Source organism: Muntiacus reevesi, chromosome 2 (genome assembly GCF_963930625.1).
Source record: "Muntiacus reevesi chromosome 2, mMunRee1.1, whole genome shotgun sequence".
Classification (NCBI taxonomy): Eukaryota; Metazoa; Chordata; class Mammalia; order Artiodactyla; family Cervidae; genus Muntiacus; species Muntiacus reevesi.
Genome location: NC_089250.1, coordinates 215,536,334 through 215,550,934, shown reverse-complemented (window position 1 = coordinate 215,550,934; position 14,601 = coordinate 215,536,334). Strand labels below are relative to the sequence as shown.

The following is a 14,601-nucleotide window of genomic DNA, read 5'->3' as shown; positions in this document are numbered from 1 at the left end:
AAAATCAAATCTGGAGAAGGAAATGGCAACCCACTCCAATACTCTTGCCTAGAAAATTCCATGGACAGAGGAGCCTGGTAGGCTACAGTCCATGGGGTCACAAAGAGTCGGACACAACTGAGCGACTTAAAGCCAGATTAGTCAGCTCCTCTTAGAATTCATGTATTAAAAAAAATATTAATCAGAGATTGTAAAATTAGTTTGTGCCTGAAGGAGTCTTTTGGGCCTAGAAAAGAGAACAACAGTCTCAAAGGCCCCTTGCTGAATCATCTAACTTCGGAGAAAACAAAGCATAACTTTAGTTCCATCCTGATGCTCCAGGCCAGTTGCATCTATCTGGGACTTACCACACCTTGTCCGGAAACCTTCCACCCCCTACACCCGCCCAGAAGACTTATCACCCCCTGCCCAACTACAAGTGTCATCTCAACAAAAGAATACTCAAAATATCCCGCCTGATTGATGTTTCCCTTATCGCTTCCACAAACCTCCCTATAAGTATGAAGCCTCCCTGATCCCTTTTGGCGCTCAGCCTGGTCGTTAGGCCGACTGTTGCCCCTCCTTGCCTGAATAAAGGTAACCTACTTCTGTTGAGGTCGTCTTTCCTTTTCTGCCTCGCCGGAACTGTACCTTACAGTGCCCCGAACCCAGACTACAGACATCTTTTGTTTGACCCATGTAGCAATGAAAACAATAAGAAATTTTATATAAAAAGTAAAACCATCAAATTATCCAGAAAATATCTACTGAGCTTGGCAGTTACAAGGTCATGAATGGTCCTGTCATGAAAACTGTGAGGCCTGGGATCTTAGTCCCCCCTACCAGGGACTGAACCTGCACCCACTGCGTTGGAAGGCAAAGTCTTAACTGCTGTACCACTAGGGAAGTCCAGAATAAAATCTTTTGAAAGTTTAATTGCAAAGATACAACGTTCTTCACTTTTTCCCCCTTGATTTGGGAATCTGATGTACCAAATAACTCCTGATGGAAGCAGTGCAAGGAGTCAGTTTTCTTCTACATTGTACATGGAAGGACAATTATAGGATACAACTGGAGAGAAGCAGCATTGAATTTCTGTTAAAAATGGGAAATTCTAGAGTGTTTTTAAGCGCTGGCAGAGAAGGAAGACAGAAAAAGCTATGTGATGATCTGGAGGAAAACCATTCCAGACTGAAAGAAAGCACAGAGCACAGACCTGGAGACAAGCTGAATTCGATGTGCTCATCTGACATCCAAACAGAGGCAGAGCCTGGAGCTCAGAGGAGTGGTGGAACTGAGCAGAGGTTTTCAAGTCACTGCTCCAGAAAGATCTAGAAGAGGTGAAGGTGCTGCTGGAAAAAGCCACTAGGAAAAGAGTACGTGATGCCCTGACAGCTGAAAAATCCAAGATTGAGACAGAAATGAAGAATGAGATGCAGCAGAAATCACAGAGGAAAGCAGAACTTACAGAAAATGAGAAGCCAGCTGCTGTCATTGCTCCTATTATAGCAGGATATACAGTGAAAATCAGTAATTACGGATGGGACCAGTCAGATAAGTTTGTAAAAATCTACATCACCTTACCTAGAGTTCATCAAGTGCCTGCTGAGAGTGTGCAGGTGAATTTCACAGAGAGGTCATTTGATCCTTTGGTAAAGAACCTAAATGGAAAGAGTTACTCCATGACAGGGAACAATCTCTTGAAACCCATCTCTGTGGAAGGCAGTTCAGAAAAGGTCAAGACAGATACAGTTCTTGTCTTATGTAGAAAGAAAGCAGAAAACACACGGTGGGACTACCTGACTCAGGTCGAAAAAGAATGCAAAGAGAAAGAAAAGCCCTCCTATGACACTGAAACAGATCCTAGTGAGGGATTAATGAATGTTCTAAAGAAAATTTATGAAGATGGAGATGATGATATGAAGCGAACCATTAATAAAGCCTGGGTGGAATCAAGAGAAAAGCAAGCCAAAGGAGATACAGACTTCTGAGACTTTAAAGTCTTTTTGGGAACTGTGATGTGGAAAAATAATGTTTCCAATGAGGAAATGTTGCTAAGCTGCACAAACTGACATATAACTACTTACACAGCCTTCTTCTAAGTAAAGGCAATGAATTCTCCACTTCCTGCTGGAGAATTTATTTAAATAAAATTCTCTTATTAAACACTTTCTCCATGGATGGTTTCTTTAGTAACCAGGTCATTTTATTCAAGAAGAGTAATGTATTCTGGTGTGAAATGTAAAAAAGCAAGTCTTGCCTAATGAAAATGCCACATTGTGTGTATTATTGTTCAGTTAAGAGGTAGAAAACAAAGTTCATGCTTGCCTTTCAGTTCCTGACATCAACTCTCACCAATGTAAGAATAAATAAAAATAAAGCCTGAATTTTTACATAAAAAAAAAAAGCATCAAGTCTTAGGCACTCAGCTTTCTTTATAGTCCAACTCTCACATCCATACATGACCACTGGAAAAACCATAGCTTTGACTAGATGGACCTTTGTTGGGAAAGTAATGTCTCTGCTTTTTAATATGCTGTCTAGGTTGGTCATAGTTTTTCTTCCAAGGAGCAAGCGTCTTTTAATTTCATGGCTGCAGTCACCATCTGCAGTGATTTTGGAGCCCCAAAATAAAAAGTCTCTTAGCGTTTCCATTGTTTCCCCATCTATTTGCCATGAAGTGATGGGACTGGATGCCATGATCTTAGTTTTTTGAATGTTGAGCTTTAAGCCAACTTTTTCACTCTTCTCTTTCACTTTCATCAAGAGGCCCTTTAGTTCTTTGCTTTCTGCCACAGAACCCTAAATAACTGTGTTCCACCTCATTTAACATTATTTTCCTCCTTCCCCACTCTGAACTCTCAGAATCCATTCCCAGATCATCTTGCAGGTTTTGCCAAAATAAATTAGCAAAATCTCATGGTTCTTTTGGTGTTTCAATATCCTCCTCCCAGATTTCATGTCATTGGTTCCTGGGGGCCTGCTGAGATCTGCCTTGTTATTTAAGTCTGGAGAACATGAGGGGTGATAGGGCAGGACACACAGGGGTCTCCTTCAGAGTGTTTTATTTAAGGAAATGCTAGCTGCTGGCCTGGTTGCACGTGTGCAAAGGGGGGAGGGAACCCAGGCTGCGCAGAGCCCCTGCCACCCGCAGCACGTGGCTCTCCACTCACCCGGGGCACTGGCATTCAGGGGGTCTGCTCCGGAAGCAGAAGGGTGGGTGGTCACTCGGAGGATGCCACGGGTCGGTGCAGGAAGCGGTGCACCCCGTCTTCTGTTGCCACTGGCCACACCTCAGCCACACAGCACACGAAGTGCAAGGGAGGGTGGGTGTGTCCACCTAGACGTGCGCCCAGGAGGAAAGGGATCCGGGCTCACTAGCAAAGAGCTAGTGAATTTCTGCTCCCCGGACCTTCAGAAAGACCAAGAAGAGACCTTTTGGCCAGCAGGGGAGCGGTCCTGAGTCCCACACACCCTCCTGCCCAGCTGATTCTAATCGCTTCAGCTCTTCACTCTCCGTCTTCCCTGGTTAGAGACACAGAGAGGGTGTGAAGCCACCTGAGTGCATCATTTGTGCTGTTGTTCAGTCGCTCAGCTGTATCCAACTCTTTTGCAACTCCCTGGACTATAGCCCGCCAGGCTCCTCTGTCCATGCGATTTCCCAGGCAAAAATACTGGAGTGGGTTGCCATTTCCTTCTCCAGGGATCTTCCTGAGCCAGGGATCGAACCCGAGTCCCCTGCGTTGGCAGGCAGATCCTTTACCATTGAACCACAAGGGAAGCCTGGTGTCATTTATAGCCATTGATTAGGCCCTAAGTTTGGGTTGGAACTCTCTGAACCTTGCCACCTAAAGGTTTAGAAATTCCCTGATTTTCTAACCATGTCTTGAGCCGAGAAGCCTTGAGCCTCTAGAGCTGGGCCTGGAGCTCATCTTTCTTTCCTGTAAGCTGTTGGTGCTGCTAGCTCAGCACCCTGCCCAACAGCCTCTGATTTCAGACTAATCTTTATGTGCTTCTATGGCAAGAGCCACCAGGTCCTGAGAGCCGGTCCCAGCTGGGCGCTTTGTTCTGGGCACCACAAGATTAGCTGTCTTGCCATGGCATGCCGTGGGCGGCTAGTGTCCTGTCCCCTAATGCTGGCTGGATTGTCACTGGCCTCTGGCCGCTTGCCAGCCTTACATCACCCGCATTTCCCACAGCGTTTCTGGTTCCATCCACTGGTCCTATTTTTGTTATCAACCAAGATTCTTACCTCTAAGTAAGAGAAACTGAGTATGGTGACTCTAAGCAGAAACAGAATTTGTCCAGGATACTGGTTAGTTCCCAGGAGTTCTGGAAGGCTGGAGGGTCAGATCTGGAAGAGATGCCCTGCCTCTGCTGGGCACAGATGCCACAACGGGCACCATCACCCAGGGGTGGATGTGCCACCTCCTTTGAAAGCTGGAGGTAGCTGCTGCCGCTGCCGCCACCAGTTGCTAAGATGGGCTTCTTCCACTGGCACCTTTAACTTAAAGTTGGGCAGGTGGGTCTGATCGGAGGGGCAGGTCATGTGTCCAGGCCCTTGCTGCAAGGTTAGGAAAGGGAGGCACAAAGGGCCCTTTTCAGCCTCTTTCTCAGGAGGCAGCCTCTGTCTCAAAGCTGGAGGACACTTCTAACACAGGAAGGCGTCTTCGATGTGGGACAGCTGAAAGAAAGACTCGGGTCCTCGGCAAGAGGCCACCTGGCGCCTGGCACCCTGGCCTGCAGCACTGGCCTTGTTACCCCTCGCTCTAATTACCAGCGGCCTCTCTAGCCTTTGGATTCTGTGCAGGGGAAGGTGGGTAACAGGGCATCCCTGCGCAGAGGCAGTGAGGCCTGGAGGTGCTGACAGAATCGGGCTATGCTTGTAGACGAGCCCATCAGTAAGGGTCTTTCAGTAAGTCCTCCAACTTCTTGGAACACACAGTGGTTTCAAGGCAGAGGACTGAGATCTCATTACTCCTCTCAAGCTGCTCTCCGTGTGACCCTGGGCACATTCCGAGCCTTTCTGGAAGGCGGGGAGCATCAGGACATCCCTGGCGGTGCTGTGGCTAAGACTTCACCTTCCAATGCAGGGGGTGCAGGTTCAATCCCCGGTCGGAGAACTAAAGATCCCACATGCCACAGAGCAGCTAAGGCCAAAGTTCCCTTCAGATTCAAAATTAAATGAAAAAAAAAAAAGGATGGGGCACATGTACCTTGCAAAGTTGTTATGAGGATTAAGCAAGATGATGGATGTAAAGTTTGTAGCACAATGCCTGACAAATAGCTGGAATTCAATCATTGTTGGCTGCCGGTTACAACTGTAATATGGGGATGATACAATCATCCTTCCCTCTCTTCCTGGGAGCTCTGTTTAAACAATGGACTATTCTGCACATCCGTGAACTCGGGGGGAATGTGTCTGGGAATCAGCATGGGAACTCTGGGGACAGCTGTTCCGAATGGCCGCCTCCGTCAGCTGCTCTGCCCTGCTCTTACTCCCGCCCCCTCCGTCCATCGGTTTGGCCTCTGTTACAGCCTTCTCCTTTCCTCCCATCTGACTGCCAGCCTCCCCATCCTTGCATCATCATTACAACTCCCATATATTAACTGTCCTACCCACATTCTGGGTGCTCAAGCTTTTCACAACCAGGGGGAATGCAAGCAGGTGTCCCTTAGGAAATCGCTCTGGGAGTCTTTGTAAGAGGTGAACATGGAGCAAAGACCTCTCCCCTATTTCCTGGTTCTTGGCCCCTATGATTATGAATCACTACACTGTCACCTGTACCTTACATTACACATCAACTATATTTCAATTTTTAAACTTTTTAATAATGAAAAATAACAAGAACGTTTCTGGTGGTCCAGTGGTTAAGAATCTGCCCTGTGATGCAGGGGATGCAGGTTCAACCCCTGGTCTGGGAAGATTCCACAAGCCTTGGGGCAATGAAGCTCTTGTGCCACAACTACTGAAGCCTATGCGGTCTAAAGTCTTTGCTCTACAAGAAGAGAAGCCAGCACACCACAATGAAGAGTAGCACCCCCACCCCATCCCTCCCCGCTTTCTACCAACTGGAGAAAGCCTGTCCAGCAGCAATGAAGACGCAGCACAATCAAAGATAAATAAAATTTAAAAATTTAGCTTTTCTGAGTAAGATCTGGTAAAGACAGAACACAGAATCTTATTGTTTCTTAGGCAGATTACATTTAAGGCAAAGAAACTTTGTCTTCTTAACAGAGAGGAAAAACCAAATTCTAATTTTGCACCAGTGTACTTTTGATGTTAAAACTCATTTTAGGGACTTCCCTGGTAGTTCAGTGGCTGAGACTCCACACTCCCAATGCCGGGGGACCCAGGTTGGATTCCCGGTCAGGGAACTAGATCCCACAGGAAACAACTAAAGATCCTGCATGCTGCAGCAAAGATCAAAATCCCATGTGCCATAATCGACACCTGGCACTGTGAAATAATAAATAAATATTGAAGATGGCCTGAGCCTATTTGATTAGCAAACTCAGGCTGAAAACTTGCATATTTACTTCCAGTATTGACAGTTCTGATAATATGCCTGTTTTTATTTACACCAACAAACTTAAGCTAGCTTTTACTTATCAACCATTATTCCAGATCACATGAACTGGAAAAACATTTGAGTTAGTTTCTATATTTCTGAGAGTATACTTGATTTATACATGCTTAATTTTATTTTAAGCCAACTAAATAGCACTCCTTACAAATTAATTTTGGCGACACCATCTGAAGGTAGAAAAATATCACATGCCTGTAACATATGCACATAGACATACATATGATGCAGGCAGACATAAAGATCTTATAGCTTCTGTTTTTAAAAATGTTAGCCATGTATCAGGTATAAAATTCAAATCCAAATTATTTTTTCTGGCAGATGGAATAAATTAAAGTTACCTGATCAGATGATCAGTTTTTCATTAAAGATTTTTTTTTTATTCACCTGCAGTAAGAATCCTTTTAAAGCCGTGGTTTTTCTTTTTAATTTTTTATCTTTTAGAAACTTCTGCATACCAGTTGAAGAATGAATTTAGTTGTCTCTGAAAGGTTTGGAATTCTCTCTTTTATGGGTGCCCCTTTGAAAAATGGAAGTGTTTTTGTGACCCCATGGACTGTAGCCCACCAGGATCCTCTGTCCATAGTATTTTCCAGGCAAGAACAGAGGAGTGGGTTGCCATGCCCTTCTTCGGGGGATCTTCCCAACCCAGGGATTGAAACTAGGTCTCCTGCATTGCAGGCAGATTCTTCGTCACCTGAGCCACCAGGCTGGTACATAAGGAGTTCCTTTCAGGTGGACTTATCTAAAGCAATGTTTACCCAGGATGGCGATTTTAAGTCTAAATTTTCTAAAAGTTCACCTATTTTTCCAGAAAGGCAGAGGTGCTTGTCTAAAAACTAGGTGAAGCTATCTTGTCTTTGGATTCCCTAAACTGTCTTAATTATGAGGGGCTGTTTTCCAACAGCTGTTTTAAAACATTAGGAATCACATATTCTCCCTGCTTTTGAACAGGAAGGGTGACTTACCAGGGAATCCAGTCCAATGGTTAGGACTCCATGTTTTCACTGCCAAGGGCCTGGGTTCAAGCCTCAAGATTCCACAAGCCGCATGGAGCAGCCAAAAAAAAAAAAAAAAAAAAAACAAGCAGGAGATATTAATAAAATCCTCATGAGATTAATGTCCTCCTTTGTCAAAAACAGTTCTTTATCTTCCTTCTTCCTGCTGGTTATACAGGCTGCAATGAATGCTACATGTGTGCAAGCTCCCTCTTCAGAGTTTCCCAAGTCCATTTTAAAAAATGAGATTTGCTTTACCTATTTTCAAAGTGCTCAGGCATTGTTGCCCTACATGGTGAACACGGGTGCGTTTCTCTGGACACTGTGAACATGAAAGTCAAAGAAAAGACATGGAAAGCCAGACGACATGGAAGCACAGATGTTTTCTTAGTGCCTGGGTGTGTGTTTAATGTGTTATTGAGTCAGGATCGCGAATGGGAGAGAAGGACTGAGGTGGGGGTACAGAATCACCAACTTCCTCCCAACTGATTACTCGATCAGGATTGTCAGAGCCTCAGGATACTGTTGCTGGTCCTCCTGTTCCTCTCTGTGAGCAAGCAGGTGCTGGATAAATGCTCTTGGTGACTGTGTTGCAGGAAGTCTTGTGAACAGAAAAAGAAGGCTCACATTTGATACTGTCTTGGTAGCTAAAAGTGGGCCATGGATGATGATTACAGATTCAGGAGGAAATGGGGTGGGCTCAGGGAGGGGCCTCAAAGTTACAGGTGAAACTCTGGGACCCCATCCAAACCTACAAACAAAAGGTGGAACTGATTTAATGGCATTCCATTCATTAATTGAGCAGATACCAACTGAGCACTTACCAGATGGCCAGGCCCCAGGTGAGCCGTGAGAATACAGCAACGAGCAGATTCCTCTCTGTCTACCACGAGCATGGAGCTCTGTGCTCAAATGGTGGGAGTGAAGGGGCCCAAAGGGAAACCCCTGCCTTGACTGCTGCACAGACTGCCTGGCTTGCTGCTCAGCCCTGCTCTAAACCGGTTCAGCGGACTCTCTGACTCCCCCGCCACCAAGAGAGAGGGCAGCGGGGTGTCCTCCCGCAGCCCAGGTGGGCGGAGAGCCACGGGGGCCCTGTCAGCAGCCAGCCCGGGAGCCTAGCCCAGAGGCAGCTGCGGGTGGGCGGGCAGCGGGCACACTGCAGAGCTAACCCGGCCAGGGCTGGGGTCCCTCAGGGGTCATGACATCCCCCCTCCTGGGGTGACGGTCCCACCCCAGGCCCCAGGGGCTGGGCGATGGGGCTGTTCCCGTGCTCAGTTTGGGGGAACGGTAGAGCAGCCTCCCCACCCCTGGGGGTTCTTTTGCCTTAAAGTGAGTCAAAGTGACACTGTCTCAGCACCAGGTCCCCTGAGAGTGGGGCCGGTCCCTCTGGAGCGGGAGCCCAGCCCTGGACAGCTGGGCCGGGTCCGCGGGCCAGGCACGCTGCCCACAGACTGGGCACAGGTCCCGCTGCACGGCCTCCCCTCGGGACGGCAGGGTGGAGAGGTCCGGCCCAGGGCGGGCCCATGCGCTGGGCGCCCCCATCCTGCACCCCGGTCCCACAGCTCTGCCCCTGCGGCTCTCCCTTCAGATCGGACATGGCTCGGGAGCCCAGGCCCAGCGCTGCCCGGCGGGGCCGGAAGAGGCCATGGGGCACAGCGGTCTCCCGGTGAGTCCGGGGTGGCCTGTTGGGAAGGGAGTCTGACCACGGCTTGTCTGGGGCCCTGGGCTCCCCAGGACAGAAGCAGCACCCCAGGAGGATCGCTCAGTATGCCCCCGCTAACCAGCCAGACTGCCGGTCCCGTTCACCGTGGCCCCGGAGGAGGGCGGGCTCCCTCAGCCCCAGGTTTTGTCTGTAAACTGGGGGTCGGGGGGGGGGGTCGATCCAGCTCACTCCAAGGCCACTTCTAGCCGACATAACCCGGCACCCATCGTGCTAGGGGTGCCGTCTCCCCTCGCCTGGACCTGGGGGTTGTGGGTCCTCCAAGCGGAACCTCTCCTGCGAGGTGCTCAGGAGCTGTTTCTGGGTGTAGATGTTTGGGAAGTAGAAAATGGGAACCTTTCTGGATGAAATCGTCTCTCTAGCTTGGGAAGCCTCAAGGAATTTTAAAGGAACCTTTAAACGTTTTCAGAAAGGCGCTCAGCAACCTCTGCCAGCCACCGTGCCATTTTCACAGGTGATGAGGAGGGTGTATGGGAAGCGGTGGGCCCTTGGTCCCCTCCGCGGGCGTCTGCGAACACTCGGTGGCTTCTGCCTCGCCAGTAGGGGAGGCAGAAGGCAGTCAGGCAGGTGGTTGCTGTGAGGTACAGCGCTGTGTAAACACCTGGTACCGAAGGTTTTGGTTTCTTTGGGGTCTCATCTCCCTGGAAGCAGGACGGCAGGGCTGTGTGGGGGCCACTGTGAGAAGCTTCTGCACCTCCAGGCTGACCTCGAGAGCGATTAGGCCAAATCTCTCCCTGTCTGTGGCAGCCTGAGGCTCTGGTTTACCTTTGACGGGATGGACTGCTTTTTTCTCTGCATTTGTTTGGGGCTGAGTAGTAGATGCGTACTCATAGGTAACAGACTTTTTTGTTGTTGTTAATTAATTTATTTTACTTGGAGGCTAATCACTTTATTATTGTGGTGGTTTCTGCCATACACTGACATGAATCAGCCACGGGTGTACCTGTGTCCGCATCCCGAACCCCCTTCCCACCTCCCTCCCCACCCATCCCTCTGGGTCGTCCCAGAGCGCCGGCTGTGAGTGCCCTGCTTCATGCATCGAACTTGGACTGGTCATCTATTTTACATACGGTAATACACAGGTAACACAGATTTTTAAACTTGGGTTTCTTCAGTGACGCAGCACTGCATATACGGTGTGTGGTTTGCCTCCCATCTCATGTTGGAGACTGTCATCTGGGGGTTGATAGGGTTTTGCAAATGTCCGTCTAATAGGATGTAACTGGCCCCTTCCCACAGTTCTCCACCCTGCTTTTCCATGTGGCCACTTTGAAGCTGGGCTAACCCTCCTTCAGCTCCAGTTGCCTTCTTCTGACTTCATGGCCTCCCAGCCCCTCGCCCAGCAGGCTCGGCCTCCATCCTGTAGGTGCCTGTGGAGGAAGACAGGAGCGATGGAAGAAATGCCAGCTCTCCTTCAGGAGTGCAGACTTCACTCAGGGGTGCCGGGCACTCAAGGCCCTGGGCAGGGGTGGCCTCTTCAAGACCCATGTGTCTCCAGTGGGGAGAATGAAGCCCTTGGTGGGGTGCGGTCAGGCAGCAGACTGTGGAAAACATCCCAAAGCGAGGTGGGGTCCTGGCGGCCCCCAGAAGGTATCCAGAGGTGCTGGATACCTTCTCTGTGAGAACTGGTCAGGTCCAAGTCATGTGCCTTGGGTCTCAAAACAGCATTTGTCAACCTAGAGGGAAAGGTTTGTGGCAGAAGTATTGCCCCATGTCCCCTGGCCTTTGGCCCTGAGGTTTGATCTCTGCCGTCGGCACCATTCCGATGATGCATTTTATTTCTCTTTTTATGGGAAGTGGAAGCCTACAGACTATAATCAGCCCAACCAGGAGACAGAAGGGGCTGTGGACCCCGGGAGGAGCAAGGCTACAAACCCTAGTGGAAACTAGGGGCGTGGGGGCGGTGGGGGGCAGAGCAGGGATGACCCCAGGCCCTCGACCTGCAGCAAGCTGCAGCCTAACCTCTAACCCCCAAACTCAACTCTCTCTGTCTCAACTCCTGTAGCTCCCAAGTTTGTACTCAACAATCAGTGAATCACTGTTACTTAGTCATTTTTAGGTATTTTAGAAAGTCATTTTAAGGGGGGAAAAAAAAAGAAAACTAGCTTTCTGCATTGACCAGGAATCAAAACCGGGCCTCCCGCGTGGCAGGCGAAAATTCTACCACTGAACCACCAATGCCTGAGCGAAGTCTTCCCTCGGCTAGCTCGGTAGTCGTCTTCCGGCCCGCCCGGCTCGCCTCCCCTGCACTTCGAAGTGGAGTTGCATCCCAGTTGAGGGCCCGCACCAGCAAGGAGGTTCCCCGAGGGGCCGCGCTCGGCTGAGACCCGAAACCCCGAGTTCCGTCCTGGCCACTGTGGTGCCGGAAGCGGGGCACCCCGCCCTGCCGCCCTCTTCCCTTTCTCCCAGGAAGGGCCTCCCACCCCCGGGATCAGCAGCGTCCCGAGGCTCCCGGGCCACCCACCCGGACTTCCTGAGGCCAGAAGGCAAAGCGGGGGCGGCCGGAAACCTCATCCACAGGCATGGGGGCATCGCGATGAAGGCGAAGGTCTCCCTCCGAATGTCCCCCAAGTGCCCCGGGGCTCCCACCGACCTCTCCCCTTGTTCCTGGGCGCAGGGCTCCAGAAGGTTATTTCAGAAACTTCCTTGAACCTGGCTCACAGCCCCCTCCTCCCCACCCCAGCGCCCCTCTTGCTCCAACGGAAACCTCAAGCTGCCCTGAAGTTCAAGGGTGTTAGCCCTGGGGACATTCCTGCCCAGGCTGGGCCCAGCCCCACCTCGGGGCCCACCTCCTGTCCCCTCCTGGGCACCGGTTCCCTGGGTGGGGGGTGGGGCACAGTGCATGACCTCGGGTCTCACCGGGCTTGGACTGCAGCTAAGGTGGCGCTCACCCTGCCCGTCTGACCCCGCATCCCGGCCATTCCCACGCAGGAGTAAAGGCTCTTAGCCCCTCCACAGCTTTGGGCCCTGACTTAACTCTTCCCTTTCATCCTTTGCCAGACTAAGACCAGCAGTGCCTGGGTCGGCCAGAGGAGCCCGCGGAGGGCCCAGATCTGGCTGGCCAAAAGCCTGTGGGCAGTTGCCCCTCCTGCCACCGGGAGCCAGGTGCCCCGGTCAGAGCCCAGCGACGGGGAAGCTGGTTTGCTGTGGTCTCCCAAAGTGACCTTGGTCAAGTGCCTAAGAGGCTCTTTTGGTGAAGAACCCTGGGATTCTAAGGAAAAGCTGCAAACCTGTTTCCCCAAATTAAACTGGCGTCTAGGCAAGGACTCTGGCCCCCGGCAGTGATTCTCTCCCCGTTCCTATTACAGCAGCAGCTATAGCCTGGATTACGAGCTACACCGGGAAGATGGCCCCTGCAGGTGGGTGGTCCTGCAGGGCGGGCCTCTGGGCTCAGGGGAGGCTGGTGGCCTGACCCCCTCTGTCCTGTCCCCACAGGGTGTACGAACACCAGGGGGTCCATCCCCTCCTCCACCGTGTGCCTGTCAGGATCCGGAGGGCCCACCTGGGCACGGGGGCCAAGGGCCGCTTCAGTCCCCACAGGGCCCCCAGGAAGAGCCAGCTGCCCCCCGAGATAAAGCGTGAGTGCGGGGGCACAGTCCTCACTGGCAGGGTAGTGGGGAGCTGGGAGGCCCTCAGCAGGGGGGGTGGGCTTAGAGGTCCCAGCAGCAGCGCCCTCTGCCCCCGCCCCCCAGTCCAGACCGAGGAGCTGCACTGCCTCAGGGCCGAGCTGAGCCACATCAAGGCCCAGGTGGACCGCCTGCTGCAGGGCGTGGAGCTCATGGAACAGCGGAGGGACCAGCTTCCAGGTCAGGCCCCCAAGGCCGCACTCCACAGGCGCCAGGTTTTCCCACGGCTGAAGGTACCCGGGGTCCAGCCTCGGGCTCTCCCTGGCTGCAGGGCTCCTCCTCACCCTCCCCGGGTGCGCTCCCCCCATTCCTTCTGGGAGTGGCCCCCTCACCCACTGAGGAGCTGTCTGGAGCCAGGGCTGTGTCTCATTCAGCATCTTGTCCTCTCCCAGCCCTAGACACCTGAGATCAGTGCTGCACATTGTGTGGCCTCTTTGGGGTTAGCTGGGGCCTTCAGACCCGGCCTCTGACTGGTGACTATCCCTGTCTAGGAACAGAGGTCTGTGAACAGAACAGGGGCTCTGGGAGTCAGGGGTCCTTATGCAGGACCACTGAACCGAGGCAGGAGCCCAGAGGCCCGAAGGTCCTTCCGGAGGCAGATGGCTCCCAGGAGCACACAGACCCGGAGGACGCGGTGAGTGGCCTGGCACCTCCCCTATCCTCACCCTCCTTGTGTTTGGCTTCTTGTTTGTGCAGGAGACCACAGCAGCGGCTGCAGGTCTGTCACAGCGACTGACCTCTGTCACAGGCAATGTCCAGAAGATAGGGCCCTGTCCTATTTTTCCCCCTCTTAATTCCCTCGCATTATCCCCAATGGCTAATGGGGTCCCCACGGCTCCCCACGGAAGCCGAAGCACACAGACCTTCCTGAGCTGAAAAATCCAAACCTGGATCTCATAATAGCCTTTTGTGCAGCTTCCAAGAGCCCCAGTGTTCGGTACTGTACCATAGCCTCCACCCCACTGGTAGTCCTGAAGTGGGCCAAGCACCCGCTGTTGTCAGGACCCTCCCAGCAGGGCTGGGCTGCTGCAGGGTTAGCAGTGAGGAGCTTCCTTTCTTCCATTTGCCCCGCTCTGGCTGCCCCTTGGCCTGTTGGGCCAGGGGACCCTTACTGCTCCCCAAGATGGAATCACATCTAGGAAAACTGGGCTGGGTGGACAAAATGCCATGTGTCTGGTGGTTCTGGGTTCACGAAGAATCTACGGTAGCACTGAGATGCCAGAGCTGCCAGGAAAGGGAGGTGGGGGCTGGAGGCTGGGAGTTGTTAGCAGATGGCCCCTTGCCAGCCTCACTGCACTTTGGCCCTCTGTGCTAGGGTCCTGCTTCTGCTTCTCCTACAGGTTAAGAACCAGGCGTCAGACCAGGAGGGCTGTCAGTAGCAGGTTGGAACCCCTCCAGGCTCAGCAGCTCCAGGCACGGTCCTTGCCTTGAGTGTTTTCTCGAGGGTCTCTCAGTGGCACCCATGCCACCCATCCTGGAGCAAAGGCGATGGAAATGGAGGCATGGCTCAGCCAGAGCAGCCAGACACCCTCCCCTAGTGCTGGTTTTAGCTTTGTCCAGATGGCAGCCTAGGTACTGCAGGGAAGGGGGGCGGCCCGCAGCTGCCCAGCGCCAGCGCACCATCTCAGGCTGCAAGCGGAGCTGGACGCCCGCCTCCTGGAGCAGCATCAGCTCTCTTCCCCTCTCGAAGC

The 14,601-nt window shown here is 51.9% G+C and overlaps 1 protein-coding gene, 1 non-coding gene and 1 pseudogene across 2 annotated transcripts; 2 read left to right on the top strand and 1 right to left on the bottom strand.

The window, feature by feature from the left end:
- The first annotated feature begins 1,120 nt into the window (after nt 1-1,120).
- On the top strand, nt 1,121-2,090 carry LOC136158608 (calcyclin-binding protein pseudogene; annotated as a pseudogene).
- Nucleotides 2,091-9,127: 7,037 nt separating this feature from the next.
- LOC136157425 (RNA-binding Raly-like protein) lies at nt 9,128-14,289 on the top strand. Its single transcript, XM_065919319.1, has 5 exons — nt 9,128-9,230; nt 12,593-12,643; nt 12,720-12,862; nt 12,977-13,143; nt 14,251-14,289. Exons 1-5 carry the CDS (start codon nt 9,160-9,162, stop codon nt 14,287-14,289), a joined length of 471 nt encoding a protein of 156 aa, XP_065775391.1. The 5' UTR covers nt 9,128-9,159.
- TRNAG-GCC (transfer RNA glycine (anticodon GCC)) lies at nt 11,395-11,465 on the bottom strand. Its single transcript has one exon. It is a non-coding gene; the product is annotated as a tRNA-Gly (tRNA).
- Nucleotides 14,290-14,601: the final 312 nt, after the last annotated feature.

What these genes read in the sequence shown, in the direction of transcription:
- LOC136157425 (XM_065919319.1), top strand. Translation starts at nt 9,160, where the DNA reads ATGGCTCGGGAGCCCAGGCCCAGCGCTGCCCGGCGGGGCCGGAAGAGG. An exon ending in CGGGAAGATGGCCCCTGCAG is followed by an intron (nt 12,644 to 12,719) that starts GTGGGTGGTCCT and finishes CTGTCCCCACAG; the next exon opens with GGTGTACGAACACCAGGGGG. An exon ending in AGGTTTTCCCACGGCTGAAG is followed by an intron (nt 13,144 to 14,250) that starts GTACCCGGGGTC and finishes CTTCTCCTACAG; the next exon opens with GTTAAGAACCAGGCGTCAGA.